A 21,066-nucleotide genomic window follows, 5' to 3' on the forward strand; every position below is an offset into this window, starting at 1 on the left:
CTCATTCCTTAGCTCCAATACTTACTGATAATACAAATAAATGCCTAAGACCTACCCTGAGCCTTAACCCAAAACTCAACACTCAACCTTTTAAACTTGTGGGCTCCAGCATTTCAGTCTCCACAAAGCTCTAAGACCCTCTACGTATGGGATCTTAGACATAGTCTTAGAAATAGTGTTTAAAAAAAAAAAAAACACACACACACAAGCTGTGCTTATTGAACATTTCAAGCATCGTGCATAGACTCAAATGATTGCCTCAAACAGAATATTTATTTATTTATTTATTTTTTAAAACAAGACAAGAGTACTTTCACCACTTCCATCTTGTGGGAATCAAATTGACAACACATGAATATAACCAGCAAGAGCATGTCCAAGCACATCGAGAGGACCACAACAGAAATTATTTTCCAAGTGGGACTCTAACTTGGTAGCTTTCTCTCTCTTTATCTGGAATGAATCAAAGAGGATTCCTGCAAAGTAACACTTCAGCTATGATTAGGGGTATATAGGCTGGAACATGCCATTACTGTGAGAAGGTGGTGTTTTTGTGTTGTGATCTCAGCACCAACAGCACTGCACTGAATACTCTCTCGTCTTCCGCCTCCAGTAAATCTATTATTACTGACATCTACCAACAACAGCCCATAATCCTGTGTCCTTACTACTGCTGCATGAAGACAAATGATAATTCGGAATAAATCTAAAACACTGATAGAATATTAAAGAGAATAGATTCCTTCCAACGAATCCCCACTTGCAAAACGTCCCTTTGAAAACTACAGTCTCTCTGGAAAGGTTAGGAGGAGTGGACTGGAAATAAATGGAACAGCATGACAAGGTTGAGGGCTTAACAGTTCCAGTGTACAGATGAGCCTTTGTCTCTTAAAGTTTGTTCATGAAAAAGGATAGAGCCATGTGATTTATTAATACAACTGCATAGTTCTGATTATTTCATGTCAGATATGTTTATTCATGAGTGTAGAGCAGAAAAAAATTGTTAATTAATTGACAACCTTTGTTGTTGTAATCGTTCATGGCATTTTCTGAGCTTTAAAAAAAAAAAAAAAAAAGCCAAATCCTGTTTCTTTCTATATACAACTGCAAGAACAAATGTGGTTTGTGGAAACATTCACTGGCTGGATCATGTTCAAAGGCAATATATTTTTTCACTGGATCCACTTTATTTACTGTGGAGGCGCCAAGGTTGGCTGAATGGTGGTTGTGCAAAGCAAATGGCTGTCACAGCAAACAGGAAAGTTCAAGAAAGTTTATGATTCCAGTTAAATGTGAATAAATGTGTTGTCTGAACTTATTTTGAACTTTGGTGGTGAATGTATGAAACAGTTTATTAATGCTGTCTTCGCCACAAGTAGATATGACACTGATATTGTTTTGACTGAAAACAAATTATAAGTGGATGATGATATATAAGTTATGGGGGTTTTCATAATTTTTACATATGTCAATCAAAATAGTTTGATATTGAGAAAAGAATCACCAGATTATCCTTTAACGGTAGTCAGAGTATTTATTTTACTGCATTTCTCTGGATTATTCAAACTTTGAGATCTTGGCCTGTCGTGTGACAAAAAAAAACCAAAAAAAAAAAAAAACATTTCAATACCTCCTGAGAATTTCTGTATAAAAGTCCTCCTTCAGAGGTAATAAAGATATGGACTCACATTGATGGATAGATAGTAAATTGATTAAATCGGATTATTGCCAAGGCCTGGTGAAAAAATGCAGTTGCATTTGATGATTTATATCAGGAACCAGACTAAATTATTGCACATTTGAACAGATGTAAGGATAATATGATGACTCTTTGTTTTCAGGGCCCAGTGGGCTTGGCTAAGCATTTCTTAGATATCCATCAGCTCACAGATGTCCTTGTGTTGAGGACAAAGACAGAGCACTACTAAATGCATGTTTCTGAAATACATTTGGAGATAACAAAGGTTCATATAGACTCCTGAGGGTTGTAAATATTCATTTGAATCAGGATAAAACAAAATGTGAACGCAGAACAGAGGAGGAAAGAAAAGAAGGAAAGAGTAGAGAAGAGAAGCTAATAAAATATACATGTTTAGTATCTCTACAGGGCTGTCCTTTGGCATCTATTAGAATTGCATTGTCCTTCAGACCCCACCTACCTCAGCGCTATTTATATACACAGCCCTGCACAGCGCCTCTCTGCGTGTGGATGACACTGCTGACATTTTTTGTCTTCAACTCACCTTTGCTTTAATATAAAATAAAAACCTGGTGGAGTTTAATTTCCTGCCCTCATCAGCTCTGATATTCTTTACATTCAAAGTTAAATGCCAGCCTCTCTCTTTTATCACCTCATTGGCTTTGTTTTCTGTTGTTCATTATGCTACATATTTTAATGTTTACAGATTGTTACAAAAAGGTCAAAGACTACCTGAAGTATATGATTTCTTCAGTTATGGTCACAAACAGCTTTTGTGAGGTCACACTGAACTTGAACTTTGAAATCTTGTATGTACCATATGTTATGTAATTTCCTCAACGAATTCACCCTGACCTACACCTTTGACCTGAGTCCATGAGAACCTTGATCCTGAATATGGAAAAATTCCCTCTAGTTGCTACTGAGAGATCACATGAAGGTTGGGCAGGTAAGCAGGCCAATGTCCATTTGGGCAACCTGAACATGTCTCCGGCCACTGGTACTGCTGGCATGGTGACCGAAAAAGATAGAAATCTCACTTTGTATAATATGGGACCTTTGAGCCAATATCTGGATGCCTGATAATGAGACTCACTGATTTAATGTTTACTTTACTTATTTTGTACACTTACCAACATTTGCAGATACTAGTGTCACTGCAACCCTGAGTGTATTTTCTAGAAAATCCTATTTTTACAATTTTATATACAACACGCTTCAAAGGTTTACAAAGTGATTGATATTAGCCTGAAGTGGACTAATATTAATTTTTTAAAATTAACCAGGACTGCACAGTCTGTAAGAAAGAGAGGACTGAACAATTATAGCTGACCACATTTCTTGTGTATATGTGTCCTTTTTTAAGAATGTGAATTTTTCCTTTCGTTCACATGATTGTTTCAGCAGCTGGTTGATTAAAAAGGCAGCATCACCCACTGAGCTTATTTTATCCATGGGCTTGGAACAAACAGCAGGATGTAATACAATTGAGTTGTGAAGACAGCAGACTGAGGTAAAAAAAAAAGTTCCTCTCCCTCTTTTGAATGTGGGGCACAAAAAGCCTAGAGGAGAAGAGCTAAGTAAATGTCAGCTATGCCACACACGCACACACACAAACACCTATCTCAATCTTACACCCTCCCAGTTGTTGATGCACTCCAGGGCCCATAATCTTCTCCTGCGCCCCCACACAGATCCCAAACACACATACATAAACACTTGGAAAGTGTTCTTATTTGTATTCCTGCAATCTGGAGCCTGCATTCTCTGGCAGGCACTGATATATCAATTATATGAATATTCATACACTAGTCAGGGTGGTAAGCTCTCCCTTCTTGTATATATGACTGCACAAACACACACATGCACAAAAACACTTCACATTATGGTGATGCATTGCTAAATGATGTTATCCACATGCACATGTATTATGTGAACACTGTACTGCTGAGAGCTGCCACTGCAGGATCTTTCATCATAAGCTAACGAGCCATGTCAGCGTGTGTCTGTCACAGCCTCGCCACACACAAAAAATGTCTAACAAGTGTGTCTCTTTCCTGTTGTGATTGAAGCAACTTATCAATCATTTCCTTTTTCGATTAATTGATATAGTGGATTTCTTGGTAGATTAATCACAACTGTCTGAAAGGGTTGCAGTTGCTTCACTGGAGGCAATGAAACTTGTAAATGTGCATAAACACACACTAATGCTGAATATGGAATACACTATTGGCCTCTTTTCAGTCTCAGTCACACCTAAAAAAAAAAAAAAAAAAGTCTTCACAAAAATGGTAAATAATTTAAAATATCCAGTTGGAAAATACCTTCTGCCACAAAACCTCACTATTATTGAACTTTCAGTTGGATGCTGATGTTGTCAACTTCATTCAAGTGAGAGTATGAATCTTCCTCGCCCTTTTTTGTGCGTAGGAAGCTATTTAGGCGCTGGTGGTGGGAAGATAATTCAAAAACTCAGTCATTGTTCATCTGTCATCTCCGCTTACCAGCTCTCTCCACTACATCTTCACGGCTCATTGCTCTTGTGCTTCGTCTCCTTCTCACATACACACACATATGTTACGGCCATACGCTCATACAGCCACTCTGATCTGAAATATACTCTTTCATTGCTCTCCACTTTACTGCAAGCACAATGCCCATCAACATAGCGGTGCTATATCAATCACTCTCAGTGAAACCTTGTCCTTGTTCTTTTAAATTTTAGTCTTTCCAGCTTTGGTTGAAGGGGGTGATTATGTATGTGGCCTTCATAAAGTCGAAAGTGAACTTAAAACTCCTCAGGTGGATACGATCTCTACTCTTATCAGACAAAAATGTTGCAGGATGTAAGCATGACACAAAAATGAAAGAGAAATGAACAGAGATGAAACACAAAGCTTGCCCTCCTGGTTAGATCAACAGAAGACAGAGAAAATAAAGATTTACAGATGAAAGGAGCAAATGTGTAATAAGAGAATTTCCAAATCTGTAGTTTAAGAGCAAAGTAAACCAAGTATTCTGTTTTCATATTACCATCCCTGTTGTCCAAGTGCTTTATCACAGTATGATGCCTTCACTGAGGGCCAGAGGGAAACAGTGATACAGGAATGAGGGGCTGTTTACACACTGAAGAAAACACACACAGGCTATCTCACACACGCACGCGCACGCACGCACACACACACACACACACACACACTCTTTCTTTTTCATTATATCTGATTATATCTTCAGGACAAGATGGAACGTTGCTTTATTAATGTTTTTGAGGACTATCCTCACCTTTTCTGAACTGCAAATCGAGCTGCATAACAAGTTTCTTGAGAATGAATGTAAACACTCACGCCTATCGATCATTTTACAAAAAGTCACACAAGGTGACCACATTTTCAAAAACAACTTGACTGTCATTACTTTGTGAAATTCTACTTCAAATGGAATACAAGAAAATTATATATCTTATATAAAAAATGACCCATATTCTTAGAGTAAACCAAAATCATGAGAAATTTTTCCCATGGCAATGCTTAATTCATTTGACCTATATTACATTTTACCTCTGCTACACTATTGAATTATTTTTAATAAACAATATGTCCATTTTCAGTTAAATTTTTAATTTGCCCAGTACAACCAGTTCAATATCAAATATGATACCCCCCCTCCAAAAAAAAAACATTGACTCATTACATCTTGATAGCTATTTCTCTTGTAAAAATAATTATCTGCTTATCACCATAGTTGCCATATCATTTTCTTTATATCAGCTATTTGTTTCATGAGTTTATTCTTTCAGTTAGGACACTTGATGTGCACAGTAGTTTTCATTCTGAAAGACTCTTGTCACCACAAGACACTGCAGCACAGTCACACAATTGCCAAGAGCTGCTTCCGCCATCCTGAGTCAACAGCTTCCTGGACTCCATTCATCCCTTACTGCGTCCATCCATTCATGATCGCTCTCATCTCCATACAGCTGGCTCCCTTGGTACAAAAAGTCTTTCAATTAAACAACACTGCACAATAAAATATGAGCCAACAGTGGACATATGGCACAAAATAAGCATCCCATATTTCACATGCGCCTAATTTCCATACACACATACAGCATGTTGAGCAGCAGCAGGCGTGGGGCCTGTAATTGGGGCACGCATAAATAAGTAACAGAGCGACACCTTGACACCTGCTGATTTACTTTGCAGGAGATGCATGTGTGAATAAACGTATGACTTTTAATTTTAATAACACAGCAGCCACTGGTGTCAGCGGAATGGCGCCTTCCTTCTCACACCTTTACATTATCCTCCTGTACCAGCTCCCAACTATACCGTCTTTCAGAGCCCCTCCGCCTATTTATACTATTCTGGTGCATCTATATCCTCCTCGCTCTCTTTACCTCACCCACTCACTCTCACTGTCACAGTCTCACTCAGGAGACAGATGTTACATTTATTCTGTTAATTACAAAGTGCTTCCTCTGGCAGCCTGATTAGACATAGGAAATAAAAAAAACAAAGCCAAAGATTGACACAAAAATAGAATTGCTTCAACAAAGCCCACATGGATGTGTGCATGACACACACATACAGTTCATCACAAGATTGTGCAACACCAAATCTGCCCACTCTCCTGCTGACCACTCATTGGCAACACAAAAAGAGGGGTCAAATAACAGGCTGTTCATCAGAAAGAAAAAAGCCCACCCTGATCAGTGCATTGCCTTGTTGTGTGCATGTCAAGGAGAAAAACCATATGGAAGAACCTGATGAATATATGAATGATACAGAGGAATAGGGCTGAGAAAAACGAGCAAAAGAATACTAAAGCAAAGTAGCTACTTTCAATATGTGAGTCATGCCAGATACAAGGACAGAGACAGCGGTAGATCCTGCACCACATCAGTCTGTGTGACAGGCTTGTGGGAGACTGAGCCATCTATTCACAGACTCTGGCACAGAGGATACTGGTTGAGAGTAACAAATATCTCTCAGAAACAAATATCTGATCCTGCATCACTGTGTCCTGTTGTGTTATTCTTTGAACTGAACCTGAATCAGGTGGTCTTTGGAAGCAACACAACCAACTAATCATCAATTTACACCTCTGATGTTCTTTTTCCTTTATGGCTTCAACTTCCCTCAGATTCAGATAGTGGTAAACGGTATAATGACAGATGATTAGGTGGTGATGATGACACATGCCATTCCATGATGGCTCAAAACTATGACACAGCCAAGTTCCATACAAAATAATGAGGGCAGGATTTGGAGCCAACAACCAAATCCAGTTCCCACTTTCCAAAATAATCCAAAATGGTGCCCATTCCAGCTCAAAACAACACTTTGGCCTTTCAAGCTGGCTATGTTCAATATGATAGTGAAAATTTTCCAACAACTCAGCATTCATATTGTCCAGCTAATAAATTTAATCAACGCATATATGCTGAACAAGCTGACCCATGTAGGGAATAATTTTAGATTAAAATATTTTTAAACATTTTTGTTCACTGTTTGGTTGCTAGCTCTTGACAGCTTGTACATTTGTTGTGTCCGCCTGGTGAGAGAGGGCTGCAGGCAAGTGGCAAAGCCAGCAGGCTTCAGGCCATGGGTCTCCAAAGCAGCCCAGTTTCCACAGCAGGTGCAGTACCATCATGGAGCAGACCCACTCCACTTTGGCCTGCTCAGTATTTCCAGCCTTAGACACCACTGTCCCCCAAAGGACTGCCTAGTAAGAGAGGAAGCTAGCATGAACCTGTGTGCTTCTCTCTATATATGTTTGTGTGGGTGTGTGGGCAATGCCCATCAGGCTGTCTATGCATTGTGTCATATTAACTGCAGAAAAATGTGGATTTAGCAACTGTAGTACCATTTGAGGATTTCCAAGGCATTGAAAATTTTGAAGCCTTGAGCCAGGTTCAGTTGACTTGGGAGGCGCTTTACAGGCTCAATGCACAGAATCTCAAAAATGTGAGAGATGTGAGTATAAGATGTAGTGGGTCCCCCCCCCCCCATCAGCTGAACCAAATCCGGCTTTAAAGCGATGCTGGAGGGAAGGGTTGCAGAAGATCCACTGTTTGAGTATCTATCAAACACTTCAGCTAGTGAACACGTTGACCTCTTTCAGAATGACATACTGACTGACAGAAGCTGGACCTTTTCCGTTTCAATTAAGACTTCCACAAAGCCATTACATGAAGTTTTGATAACAGCTTATATGAATCAAGACATTGTTCTCATTCAGCTGATAACTGGGGTCATGGATTTAGCATGTGTACCAACAGACTGGCAGTGAAATGTTCATATGTGCCCATGGCCTTTCTGACAGGGCATGGGAGCTGAAATTGTGAAAAGAGCAGAATTTGATGAGGGTCTGTGTTCAGTCTGTCAGTCTCTCAGAAAGGAGGAGGACTCTAAACCGACAAGACAACAGGTGGTTTGTGCACAGTGTAGTGCTTCAGAGGGTCTGCCATCTTCAAAAGACTTTTGATTTAGGTTGTGTGTGTGTGTGTATGTGTTTGTGTGAATGAAGGTGTTGTCGTGGACTTCCCTCAGGACTAGAGGCAGCAGACTCTTTAATATTTCAGAGCAGTGATAAATAAGTCAGACAGACTGCAGAGTGATAAGGTGACTCTGCAGTGAGGGATGAGGGGTTGGAGGAAGGAGGAACAGGAGAGAGACAGAAGAAGCAAAGGAGAATTGAAAAATGGATACACCGAAACAAAGAGAGCTGTATATATGAGGTAACAGAGTGAAAGGTCAGAGAAAATATGAAGAAAAGCAGAAAAGACTCCTTATAACTGTGTTTGCTCCAAGATGGTTTTACCCCATTGGCATAAAGGACTCGTACAAACACAAACAGGGTTTTTATGTTTTTCCTTGGTAAATGGATGAGAGAAGACATTTACCAGATTAAATTTACATTCATGGTATACAAACAATCTGGAAGACCTCTTTTTCTGCACAAACTAAGGAAAAATTTCATTTCTGATTTGAGAGAAGTGTAACCGAGCATCTGTTAACAGTGGCTGAAGAACCAATCTTGGTCAAGTTAAATTTAAGTCTGTCAGAATTAACATTAATTAGTGACAGCTGATACGAATGAGCAGAGTATACACCGACAGTAATATATTAGTATCACATTTTACCATAATGTATTTTCAGCAGCAGGTTTAATCAGCAGTGATTCAAAGGAATAATCAAGATAATCTTTCTTTCACTTACACACACACCAGCACTGACCTCACATGCTCAGGGTGAATGGCAGATTTTAATTTCTGAGAACAAAAGGATCAGAATGAGCAAAATGAGAGAAGATGTGAGTAGGCAGGATGGAAGGGAGGGAGTGGATGAGGAGGTAGGAGAAGAGGAGAAAAAACAGAGACAGTTACTGTGGGTAAAGGTCAGGGGAGACAGAGAGCAAGTGTGAAAGAGAAGCTGAAAAACTGAAGAAAAGAGGTGGAAAAGTATGTCATGCTTTCTTGGGGGAGGAACTACCCCATGGTGTCATGGACCTCACTCTGATAGACTTATGATCAAAAGACCAAAAAGCTCCACTGGCATTTCAGGAAGAATGTAATTCAAAGGTTGAATAACAGTTACAGTACAGTATGTTCAGGCTCTTTCTGTCAACTGTTTGCTCCACACAGGCTCTATTTGCCTCTGAATCCACACAATCTTCACTCTAGTGTCCTCAAGGCCAGATTTATGCTGCAGGCCTGGGAAAATTTGAGGCCATGGGCAAGGCATCACTTCTCAGCATCCGTGTTTTTAGCCCAATCTTCATAGAAAAAAAGCACATTTTTTCCTGTCATCCTACCAGCAACTTATAGATCCCTCTTCCATTCTTGTTTTTATTCCTCCACTGTCTTGTCAATTCCTCTATTACACCCTCAGCATCTCTCCCCCTCTGTCCTGCCCCGACTGAGGGCTCTGTCCTCCCATGCCACCACTTTCCTCCTCTCTCACCCTCAATAAAGCATCTCTACTTCACTGCACAGCTCTAATTATGGCTGCCAGTTCTGATGCTGGATAAGACCAGCAAATCAACTCAGGAACAGGGGCTTGCATGCAGGCTTCTCTGGATGACCAGCACTTGCTGGTGCTGGATGTCTAAACACACCTACTACAAAGAAGGTGAATCTAAATATATAATGACAAGTCCAACAGGAAGTGAAAGAAGACTTCATTGGAGGGGATAAGGAGAATGGAAAAAAAGATACTGAATCCATGGAGAAAACAAAGTCCCAATCTCCCCAGTGGGATTAGTGTAAATCTAATCTGCCCTTCTGCCTTTCCTACTCCTTTTAGCTTTGGCATAGAGATGCTCTCAGGAAGTGAGCAAGGACTCTAAGAGCCTTGAGCTGTTAGCATTAGCTCATATCACTGTAAGCTTCCACTGCAGCACAGTAATCAATTAACATCCCTGCTTATCTGCCTCTCAACTTCCTATCCACCCTGAGCCATCACCAGCACATAACCCTCAGCACAGACACAGACACAGGCTGCAAAGCTCCTTAAACCAAGACTCATTTACCAAACACATGCTGGATTTGAGATAGGTTTCTGTTGTCTTCGTAGAGCATCAATGTCTGTGGATGTCTACAGTTGCACTTATATGCCTGCAAAAATCTTAAGTTATTTGTTTTTTGAGTCATTTGCTCCAAAGGTAAAGTCAGAGAGAGAGAGAGAGAGTGAGTGGGGGATGATATACAGCAAAGGGTCAAAGGTTGGACTCAAAGCCAGGCTACTGTGTTTAGGACTACGGTTTTAAGGAAGCCACCATGACACCCTATATTGCAATAACCTGTTGCAGCAATATGAGAAAAATATAGATCGAGCAGACCAAGTCTGTATCAAGTGTATATATATATATATGCCAATGAAATATGTATGTAAAATTATTTCAGACCACATAATAATAGGCTATATATATTACGAGAAAACCTGCTTAAAATGAGGACTTTTTTGTTTTTGTTTTTTTAGGAAATGGCCAAATTGTTCACTATTACTTTGGAGTGTAAAAAAAAAGAAGATTTTAAACGGTGTCATTTATATTCATAAGCACTCACCATTTATATGGTATTGCATCTGTATTACTTACATGTGAATTTCATTTTTAATTACATGGTATAATTTTTAACGTGATAACTAAAACAATTGACGCAAGCAGAAGAATGCATATGACAGCATATGACGCTTGGGTCTGACCAGGTGACCAGGTGAACAACTCATTTCTTTCCCGAGTAGGGCCAGCAGTACCTGTGGGGGTCTCAATCATTAAACTCTGGCTGCCAGTAGATATTCTATCTGTGCTTGAGATTATTGAAGCGTTTACACTGCTTGGTGCTTGTGGCCTTTAGCCGCTGTTGATATTTTTGACAGTAATAAAAAGGTCAGACAAATACAGATTGGAGTCAACTTGAAATCCTGTTGAAAGATTACATTTATTTATTGTGGTTGCTGTAAAACATTGTTCTCATCTTTGGTCTGCCTGCAAATAACTCTAAATCTGATTCTTCGTATCTTAGCTTTTTCCTTTCATTCACTGATGGTTCACCAAAAACCTCAACCAAACAACCCCTAAACTAACTACTCCCAATAAAAAAGGGTTAACAACATGGGAAAACAAAACTCTTATGAAAATTATATATATAAAAAAATTATGATCATAAATCTCAAATAGCCATAATCTCCAATAGATGGCACAGATCCATCAAGAGCCTGGAATGCAAACAATCACACTTCCTGAGAATGTCCATATCAAACACATGTTAACGTGCACATGAGATGCCTCTTCCTCCCAATTTTAATCACAAGCACAAATTAATGACATAGCATGGAGCCCATTCCTTTTTCTTATCCTGTGAGCTTTCATTGCAATGTAAATTAAAGACAACCTAGCTCAGGATCTGTTCACCACAGAGTGTATTTCAAGACATGTAGCTCATAGCTCTTTCAGTGAATAAAAACCATGTCCAGATATATAACACTCATTGGCTGCATTCTTTCTGTGTGGATGGATTGATGTCTGGAAGACTGTGCAGCACACGTGTGCAGCAGACCAGCTCTAGCATTTTAACTATAAACATATTCACAAATGTGGGCAGAAGCAAACATTCAAGAATGTTTGAATAGAAAGCTCCTTCTCCAACTGAAAAGTAAACCATGAAATATATTTTATGAGAGGATTTAGAAATTTCAAAACGATCTCAGTGGGTACATCTAACTTCCAGGCATATAAACTGATAAAAGGCAGTGGCATACAAATACAACCAGGAGGCTTGTTTCCATTTATTAGGATGCACCTGCCCTACCCACAGGCCCATCTGGCCAGTGTGGAGAGAGGAAGAGCCACAACTGTGAGTGCTTGAAAAATCAAAGTGTAGTCTATTTGCACACACAATCACACCAATGTTGCTAACTCTGAGCAGCTGCGACTTGCCACCTTCTCCAAGCCAACATTCTTCTCCTGCTGCTCTCCACTGCCAAGACAGCGATCAGGCAAACTGCAACTGACTCATCTATTTTCTCAATCACATACAGCCAAAGCAATCGTGGCACTTGTAAATAGATGTATACTGCTAGTTGGATTCAGAATCGTAGAAGTTACTGTACAAGCATTCTTTCCTATCAGCATCTTATATAATGCAGTTTTTGTGAAGTCTGTCCTCCTTTCAAAACACAGTGTAAATTATAAAGACAAACCCAGTCATGTCCAACCACGGGATTAGATTTAGACTGGGCTACAGGGTTGTGCAGTAGATAACTGGTTGGCGCTGTTGCCCCACAAAAAGAAGATCATGGGTTCTATTCCCAGGCCTGGGGCGTTCCTGTGCAGAGTTTGAATGTTCTCTCCAAGCCTGCATGGGTTTCCTCCCACTGCCCACAGATATCATGTTTGGGTTGATTGGTGACTCTAAATTGTCCGTAGATCTGAGTGTGAGTGAGTGGTTGTTTGTCTCTGTCTGTCTCTGTGTGTTGGCCCTGTGATGGACTGGTGACCTGCCCAGAGTGTACCCCACTCTCACCCAATGTGAGCTGGGATTTGCTCTAGCACCCCCTGGGACCTGGAAATGGGTAAGCAGAATTTGAAAGAATGAATAATCAGCTACGTGCTAAAAAATATACAGGGGAAAAAAAAAAAGACTGACAATCTTATAGTGTTGCTTTGTATGGACAAATATATCACTGCTGTAGGTGAACATTATGCATTCAGAACCACACTTGCAGCTTTTCAAGATCTCCAATTGGATTTTAAACCTAAGTTTCCAACATACGAAATCATGCTTGGCATTAAAAATAGACAACACAGGGCTTAGTACATTGCACCACTTTGCATCTATGTCGGATGGGTTGCTTGAAGTGGGGTGGGGGCAGAAATTTGACATGGCTTTGGAGATTGAGCTTTTGTCGTCCATTTATAAAGTGCCAACCACCACAGAGAGGGCAGGACACAAACAGGGAGAGGAGGGGGAAATGGGAGAAAGCTAAGTAATGGCGGGTGACGGGGGTGGGGGGGGTGGGGGGTTGTATGCAAACAAAACTGCTCCGTTACCAGCCCTGCTGAGAGAGGAGCTTTTAAGTCAGGAGCTCCCCTCACAAAAATCCACATTCACAGAGATATGTGATGCGATGTGATGAGAAGTGGTGTGATGTGTTGTGATGTGACACCAGTGTGTGTGTGTACGCGTGAACAATAACCTTGTGGCTTCCTTCTGATCGAAGGTGGGTATATATTTAGTCAGGGGGTTTTAGCAGAAAGTGTTTAACAGAGAGGGTGTTAAATTATTGAGCAGCTACTGCCAACAGGGAAGGACAGCTCACTGACACTGAGGCTGAAGAAGGTACTCTTATCTAGTGCTACATGCTGTTGGCAAACACACATACAAGCCCATCTCAAAAACATACACGCACACCTATCCAACTAGTAAGGTGCATGTTCTTATTAACCAACTGAATATTGTTATCTTTGACCGCAAGCAGAATATTTAAATATAAGACCTATAGAGGCAAAAAAATAACATTACAGTCAAGAGATTTCTGAATGAGACTCACATTTATTTTATGGAAGGCAGGATGACAGTGGAGAAGAAGAGATTACAAATGTTTACTCTAGGGCTAAACATTTAGGTTTCTTGACGGGCAACAGCCCTCATTCATCCATTTATTTGCTGTGTTTCACTCTGTGACTTCACTCCTCAGTCTTTCCCTGACAGCCCCCTCACTACAAGAGAAATAAACCCGCCCCCCCCCCCAACTGGGGATAAATTACCAAAAGGTCAGAAGACGTTTTGGCAGAACCCTCAAGCTCTCTGGTCTCCTCTCTACTGCACAAGTGTTTTCCAGCAGAACATGACCTCTGGTGTGTTTTCCACTTCTTGCTTCACGTAACATCAAAGAAAGGCTGAAATGCTGGCCGCCAGCTCATACCAAGGTGACCGAAGTAGGTAAAGGAGTGAATCTGTGGTAATGAGCATTTTTACAGATTTTTCTAAAATAATTTTACTCAGAGTCAGTGTTTTTGCCTAGTATAGTCAAAGTGCAGAGTAAACTGCTGGTGCTAGGAGGAATTCCTCCTAGCACCAGCAGTTTCCAGTTTAAAAGTGTCCTATTCTAGGACACGTCTGCTGTTGTCGCCTCAGTCTGAGCCTGATGGAGAATATACAGGCTCCCCGATGTACCATTATGCAGATTGAATTTGGCAGAGACAGTTATTTCAAATATTGATAAGGCAAACCTGTTGGTAAACACAATTCCAGCAGTTAAGGGGCAGTATTAGCTTTTCTCTAGACTCTTGTTTTTGCCCACTGGCTGAATGTAGGTCCATTATGAGCTCCTCTTTTAGATCTGTGTCGCTCCACAGTAACGGGAAAATGTTGCTCTTTTACTGCTGAATACTCTGCTATGTTCAAAATCATGTTCACTGTCCCACAGAGCAGAGAAAAAGTCACAATCACACTATTTATTGTCAATAATAAATGATTGATTGTTAAAACTTTAAGGGTTTCACAATTTAATTTACTGAGTAAATGGCAAATATCATGAGTGCCTGTTAAATCTGTTACACAAAGATGCTGATGGCAGTGTTTGAAGATGCGACGTAGGTGTCTGGTCTCAGCAGTCCTTTGGCATTGCAATCTCACAATGAAGTTATCTTTCAAGCAGATAAAACAATACTGCCCCTCAACTTTGTGTGGACCCTCAATGTCCAAAATAAGAGTCATCTTTTCTCTCACACATATAAATATTCATAGAGTCAGGCAGATATTGCTGTCCTTGGTCTTCCCACACCCCTCCCTCTTCATTTGCTCTCTCTCTAATCCTGTAATGCCAACAGTGCAATTAGTCACATGCCAGCTCTTTCTTTCATCGCTCTACTGAGAGGGAGCTCAGGAGGAATTCAGACTGCTTTGTATCGAAACTACATAACCCAACAACCCCTTCTGTAGTAATTCAAAACATGCACATGAACGTATTAAAATACTTCAGTTTCAAACACTGACCTTTCTGACGATAAAACGTCTTTCATTTTGAAAAGAGGAAGAGCTTCTTCAATCACTCTAAAGCCCTGTCTACTTTGCAATTCAAGAAATGTATAATGATGGTGAAAATGGAAAGTTGATTCAGCCTCAATATGAAGAAAAGGTCACATAAGAAAAAATGTGGAGCTAAATATAGACAGAGATGCTCCTTCTGTAGATGGTCACTTTTTTTCTCTTTTACTCTGCAATCTCCCATTACTTTTGTGACAGTTAATCAATCACTAACCAGTCACAATCACCACTGCTCAAAACGACATGAAGGAGGGAAGAAAAGACAACCTGAACAAAAACCAAAAAGAGCGATAACAGAGAGAAAAGCAGCCTCTGCACTCGAGTTGAATAGGCCCACAGTAAATCTCTTTTCTGTCCTATAAAGTTACAGTAATTGTTCAACACCTGAGGCCAAAGCCCATCAGTGAGGCGGGGGGAGTTGGGTACAACAGAGTTTCTACATGTCACTAAGGAAAAAAATGGCTCATGTTGCTGTAATATGGACGGAGAGCCCAAAGTTATCACTTTCATGCAGGTTATGCCAATGCGTCAGCTAAAAATCAATCTCCATTTAACAGATAAATTCCCTCACTGAGGCAACATTTGATATGACTGGGGCTGCTGATGGATATGTTCACATTAAACACTGATTTTAAACACTCTGAAATTTGAATTTGCATTGATGGGTGTCTGGTGCTGAGAGATAGAGAAACAAGAAGAGACTCCCAGATGCTATCTGGCACTGACTAATGATTTATCGCCAGTAAAGTTATTGGTTCCAGTGAGGCAGTAAAACAGTGATAGGGTCGGGGATTTAACTTTCTTTCTCAACCTTCTAACCTCCTGTTTGCCTATGTTAGCATAATACCCAGACACTGCTAATTACATATATGTGTGTGTGTGTGTGTGTGCATATATATATATATATATATATATATATATATATATAAATAAATACATGTCTGTTTAATCCATACAAAAACAGACATTGTTTTTGTATGGATTTTATTTAATTTTATTTAATGAAGAAATAGTTGCACCATGTACCTCTCTCTACACCATACATGGCTGAGGCTATGCTAATCACCTCTTAGCTCCATAAACATAAACATGTACTGAACAAGGGTCAACCCACTATGATATCACCCTTTTTTTCTTTTTTTCTTTTCAGAGCGGCCATTTTGAAGCCTCCAGTTTGGAAATTGGCTGTAACCAAGTTGGTTTTTTGAAAGCAGGAAAAAAACATTTGATGGAATAACTGAGAAAATGATCGGCGGATTTATTGATAATCAGAAGAATATTCCATTGAAGCTCTAATTGCATGTGGATCTACTACTTGTTCCCTTGTGGGTTTAATGAATGACTGCTCTAATTAGCTAACACACTCATACATCAGTATTTGAAATTTCTGTCCATTACAACGTTTGTAAACGACAACTGTTGATGCTAGTGCAAACTCTCAAAGGCTAGATAGTTGTTGACTTAATTCTGACATGGGGTTTTGTGTGTGAGTGTATAACATGGACGTGAGTGACAGATTTCTAACTAGCCAGCTGAGGCGGTTGTATTCTTGGTGTTGCCCTGAGCCGTACAGCTCCCTCTGCTTTATTCAATGCCCTCTGGCTACATAAATAATTAAATAAAATCTAAATTCACTAAACAGAGAACATTGTCTCTGGAGGCTGCTGTCTGGCAACCATTTCACAAACTTCAAAAGAGGGTGTAGGCATAAAAACAGACCAAACTCTTGCCTATGGTCATGCAGTGATAAAACAGCCTCTCGCCTACATGAGAAAATCTGAACCTTCTCTTCTTCTTACTCCAACCATTGCTGCTCTCCCACTCATTTTGCCCTTCTCCCATCACATTTATAAAGAGATATCTCCTATGCACTATTTATTTTATCCAAGTCTTTTTGACGTAAAGTCTTTAGGTGTGGTAACAGGTTAGGGCACTGGTCTCTAAAAAGGGACTCCACTGAGAGAAAAAAAAAAGAATAGGGGAAAAGGCTGCTTGGGAAAACAATCCAATGACCACTTTTGGTAAAAAGCTACAGCAGTCAGTACCACAGCCTAAAATTTAATTTCCCCTAAAAGAACAGCTATCCTCTATGCCTTTGGCTCTCTATTTTTAGCATGTTATCGTTCAGCCGCTATTGGACGACAGCCATCTAACTCATGGTGAAGACAGTCACTGTCAGACTAAAAACAACATGCAGCTCTACCGAAAGCACAACTGCCTGATCAAAAAGTGTGCAATAGCTAAGGTACAAGAAGAGAAGGAAGAAAATGGGATACCCTGTCACTTACAGTTTGAATGCCTTTCTTTCTATGTTGCTCTGTCAGATCAATTATATCCTATGAGTCGAGCTCACGGTCCAAAGACACAATGCCAGTGTTTAAGCATGCCATGACTTCATGGTAAATCATTGTTTTCATGCTCACATCTAGCAGTGGCATCATCTCAATGCTCTTTGTCCCTTTAACTGACAACTTTTTATAAAGAATCTCATCATGACTTTCTTTGTCAAGCAGTTTCCTTGTTTGCACGCAGCTCAACGCTGCGTTCACACTTTGTGTTGTGTGAACACAGCGTTTGCACCAGGGAAGCTGACAGAAAGGAGATTTCTAAGCTGTCAATGAGTCAGCTTGAGTGGAAAGTGACCAGTAGATCAGTGATCAATGACCCACTTCAAAAATGCTCCACTCCATATTATTGTACTCATCTGGCAGCGTGTATGCCTCTGAATCACACAGATTTAAATTCATCCGTTTCCTTCCAGCTATAATCCTGTTAGACCATGAGACCAATGCTGTCTGCATCCTAAAAAATGTTGTTTTGTCCAAAGAACATGAGAGATGGATATTTTTTGGCATGGCATTAAGTTGTAAATAGATCCAGTTCCCTTGCCATTTGGAAGTAAACCATAAGTGTGGGTGACTATGTGTGCAAAGCTCCAATGCAGAGGACGGCTATGTGGACCATTTCTCCACTCATCTATTAATTCTCAGTAATAAATACTCAAGTGTGGATTTTTAGTTGCCTACATGGCCTTACTCTTCCTGATGTGGTTTGTGGAAATTTTACTGATTTGTCAGGTAATACAGGCTACTCAAGCAAAATATCAAATGAAAAGATAAGGACCTTAAAGTGGGTCCAACTGCTGCTTCAGCCTACTGTTTAAGTACATCTCTGTTAATTTTTGCTGTGACATGTCTCACATTCATGCATGACTTTGTGTTTAATTATATTTCTATTCAACAACATTGGGTTCAGGTTGTACACCAGGTGAGAAAAAAAAAACAACAACAACCCAACAACACAATGTTCAATTAGCAGGTGGAATAATCAATGGGGGATGCTTGTGGCCCTGCAATATTCATAACTCAAAAATCACATCAATCATTCTATGGAATAAGTGACATTTGACATTTAACTACTAATTTAACCCCCCCTCAAAAAAAGGAAACAAGGGATTTGATCAAGACTAAGTAAATATCAGCTGTCAACTGCTGTTCCGGCTTGTTCCACTTTTTTGGACTCATGGCTGTAGTGACAATTTGAGGGTAGTTTTGCAAACAAAACCAAACTAGAAATGAAAAGGTATTGGCAAAATCTCCCCCACTTTCCCCTGGACCAAATGCCAATGCCATACTTTCTGGGCCCCTAGATACCTTCAATCCTCTGTATGTATTTCACATCCAAAGAGTAAATCGGACTGTCTGTGGGGAAGACACACAGGGGACACATCGCCCGTAACCTCCCCTTACCCTCCACACACAATGTTATTGCTCACCTCTCCTCCGTGGCCATCAAAAATCCCAAATATAGACGGGTGACTCTTGTTGACCATGTCGGTGAGCACCTGGAACCTGTCCTCCATGTGGTCTCGCCGGCCTTGGATGGAGTACACGGCCACGTTGTGGCTCTTGAACTCCCAGGTCTTGGAGAACTCCGCGTCCAGGACGTCCAGCCCGCCGAAGCGCTCGTTCTGCATCATCTCCACCACTTTCCCCTTCACCATCTTGACCGCATCCCGGCTGGACTTGACGATGGTCTTCACTTCGTCCGTGTGGAAGAAGTAACTCCACAGAGCCAGGCTGATACACAGCAGGAACAAGGTCTCCGGTCTGAGCAAAAAATAACGCATTATCCGACCTAAGAGCGACAGCAGGGTCATTGTATCCTCTATCATTTATTTATTTACATGCAGGAGATCGCGGCAGGTTGTGTGTCGGTCGCCCCCGCCGCAGATTTCAGTCCATCGTCGTTGACGTGAGCGGCTCGGCGGCGAAGAAACGGGCACATTTAACCAAACCTTTCACATTCGGGATATGTTGACTGAAAAAAAAAAACGTTGATACTTCAGTGTGTTTTGTTTCTTTAACCGGACTCAAATGCAGGAAGTGAGGGGCTGTTGAACAAACAAACGGGGCTCCGGCCGGTTCCTCTCTCACGCAGCCCCGCAGTGAGCCGCCGACGGCCGCTGCCCGCTGACCATATGATGCGGTCCGAAAACACCGACAGCCCCAGACGGAAAACACAGGAAGCCCGTTTGTTGCCAAATGAAGCCAGCTAACGCGTTGGGCTATGAACGGAGCCTCTTCCCGGGCGGCCCCGTTACCGTTCACAGTCCCTAAAATAGCGGTGTGAGCCGGAGCCCTCACATTCCCAGCTGCCACACTGACTGCGACTCTCCGCCGCTGCCACTCCGCACAGTGGTGCTGCCTTCAGGTGCAGTCCGTCATGTCCTACAAACCACAGACTCACATCACACCGACGGCTGCTCCCATCTAAGTACAGCAATGTAAAGGAAAAGAAAAGCATGATCACACAATGTAGTGATATAATAAAAGCAAAATTAGGAATCAGTGAAATGTACGTGATGTGCGATGTAGTGCGATGCTACGTTCACTTTACCACGGGTTCGGTATAAAATGCATCTGCTTTGCAACGTTTTAGCCTTTCGTAGACACCTCCTCAAGGTTTTTTTTTTTTTTTGTCCTCTTTACACTAGACTTCAGTCAAACAAATATAGACGGGTTATTTCCAGCGTTTTCTGGTCAGACCACATGCTTGAGTAGCCTGCTGCTACTGAGTTATTAATTTAATGATTAGGGTAGTCCCAAATTAGCAAGAGTTTCGCTTTAAAAACAAGCAAACAAACAAAAAGCTCACACACAGTAGAAACATCGAGTCAGAGAGCTTCAACATGCCAACACCACAAGTGTCACCTGTTGCACAACTGAGTCCTGTTTTACGGTGGCCGAGAGGTGCAAACCAACATTACAAAATCTGAGTTGTAACGTTGGTTTGCACTTCTCGGCCACCGTACTGTTTACAGAGATTCGTGCATCCAGTGTTGTGTGAATTATCGTTTCTGAATCGTCTCTCTATTTCGTTTTAAAACGAGAACATAACTACTTCACACACAGTTCACAAGTCCACAGTTCAGTGAAGTTATCAAATGGATGCTGTTTCACTGGAGATGCTCCAGTGGCACCTGAATGCATCCAAAGAAGTGCTAAAAAGCAGGTGCTCACAAATAACACGAATTGAATTACAACAAATGTTAAATCAAAGGTCTCAAAAAGTTTCAAAACCAAGTAAAAGTGGACTTTGAATTTCATACCAAAGCAATAAATACAATAAATGTATAAAAAATTAATATGCATTGACAATAATGTTCTTAAATATTAATTGGTATTGACACTACAGACCTCTTGATGTAACAGAGACACAGTCTTGATCTAATGTATTTAATTCAAATAAATTCAAGACTGTTTCAATATAATGTTAACATTTGATGTAAGGGTCTACATCTTGTGTTTAACAA

The 21,066-nt window shown here is 40.6% G+C and overlaps 1 protein-coding gene across 3 annotated transcripts in view; it reads right to left on the reverse strand.

Annotated features, from left to right (window-relative positions):
* ppm1lb (protein phosphatase, Mg2+/Mn2+ dependent, 1Lb) overlaps window positions 1-20,462 on the reverse strand; it is a 37,444-nt gene extending 16,982 nt beyond the window's left edge. The window contains exons 1-2 of one of the 3 annotated variants that reach the window (XM_029517337.1): window positions 20,413-20,462; window positions 19,027-20,023 (exon numbers count right to left, since the gene is read on the reverse strand). In XM_029517337.1, the coding sequence (XP_029373197.1) occupies window positions 19,027-19,425 (399 nt within the window). In that variant the 5' untranslated portion in view covers window positions 19,426-20,023; window positions 20,413-20,462. Of the gene's footprint in view, window positions 1-19,026; window positions 20,127-20,150 lie in introns of those variants that run through there. The other 2 variants (XM_029517336.1, XM_029517338.1) reach the window with 2 other exon arrangements.
* Window positions 20,463-21,066: the final 604 nt, after the last annotated feature.

This window comes from Echeneis naucrates, chromosome 13 (assembly GCF_900963305.1).
Source record: "Echeneis naucrates chromosome 13, fEcheNa1.1, whole genome shotgun sequence".
NCBI classification, from domain to species: Eukaryota; Metazoa; Chordata; class Actinopteri; order Carangiformes; family Echeneidae; genus Echeneis; species Echeneis naucrates.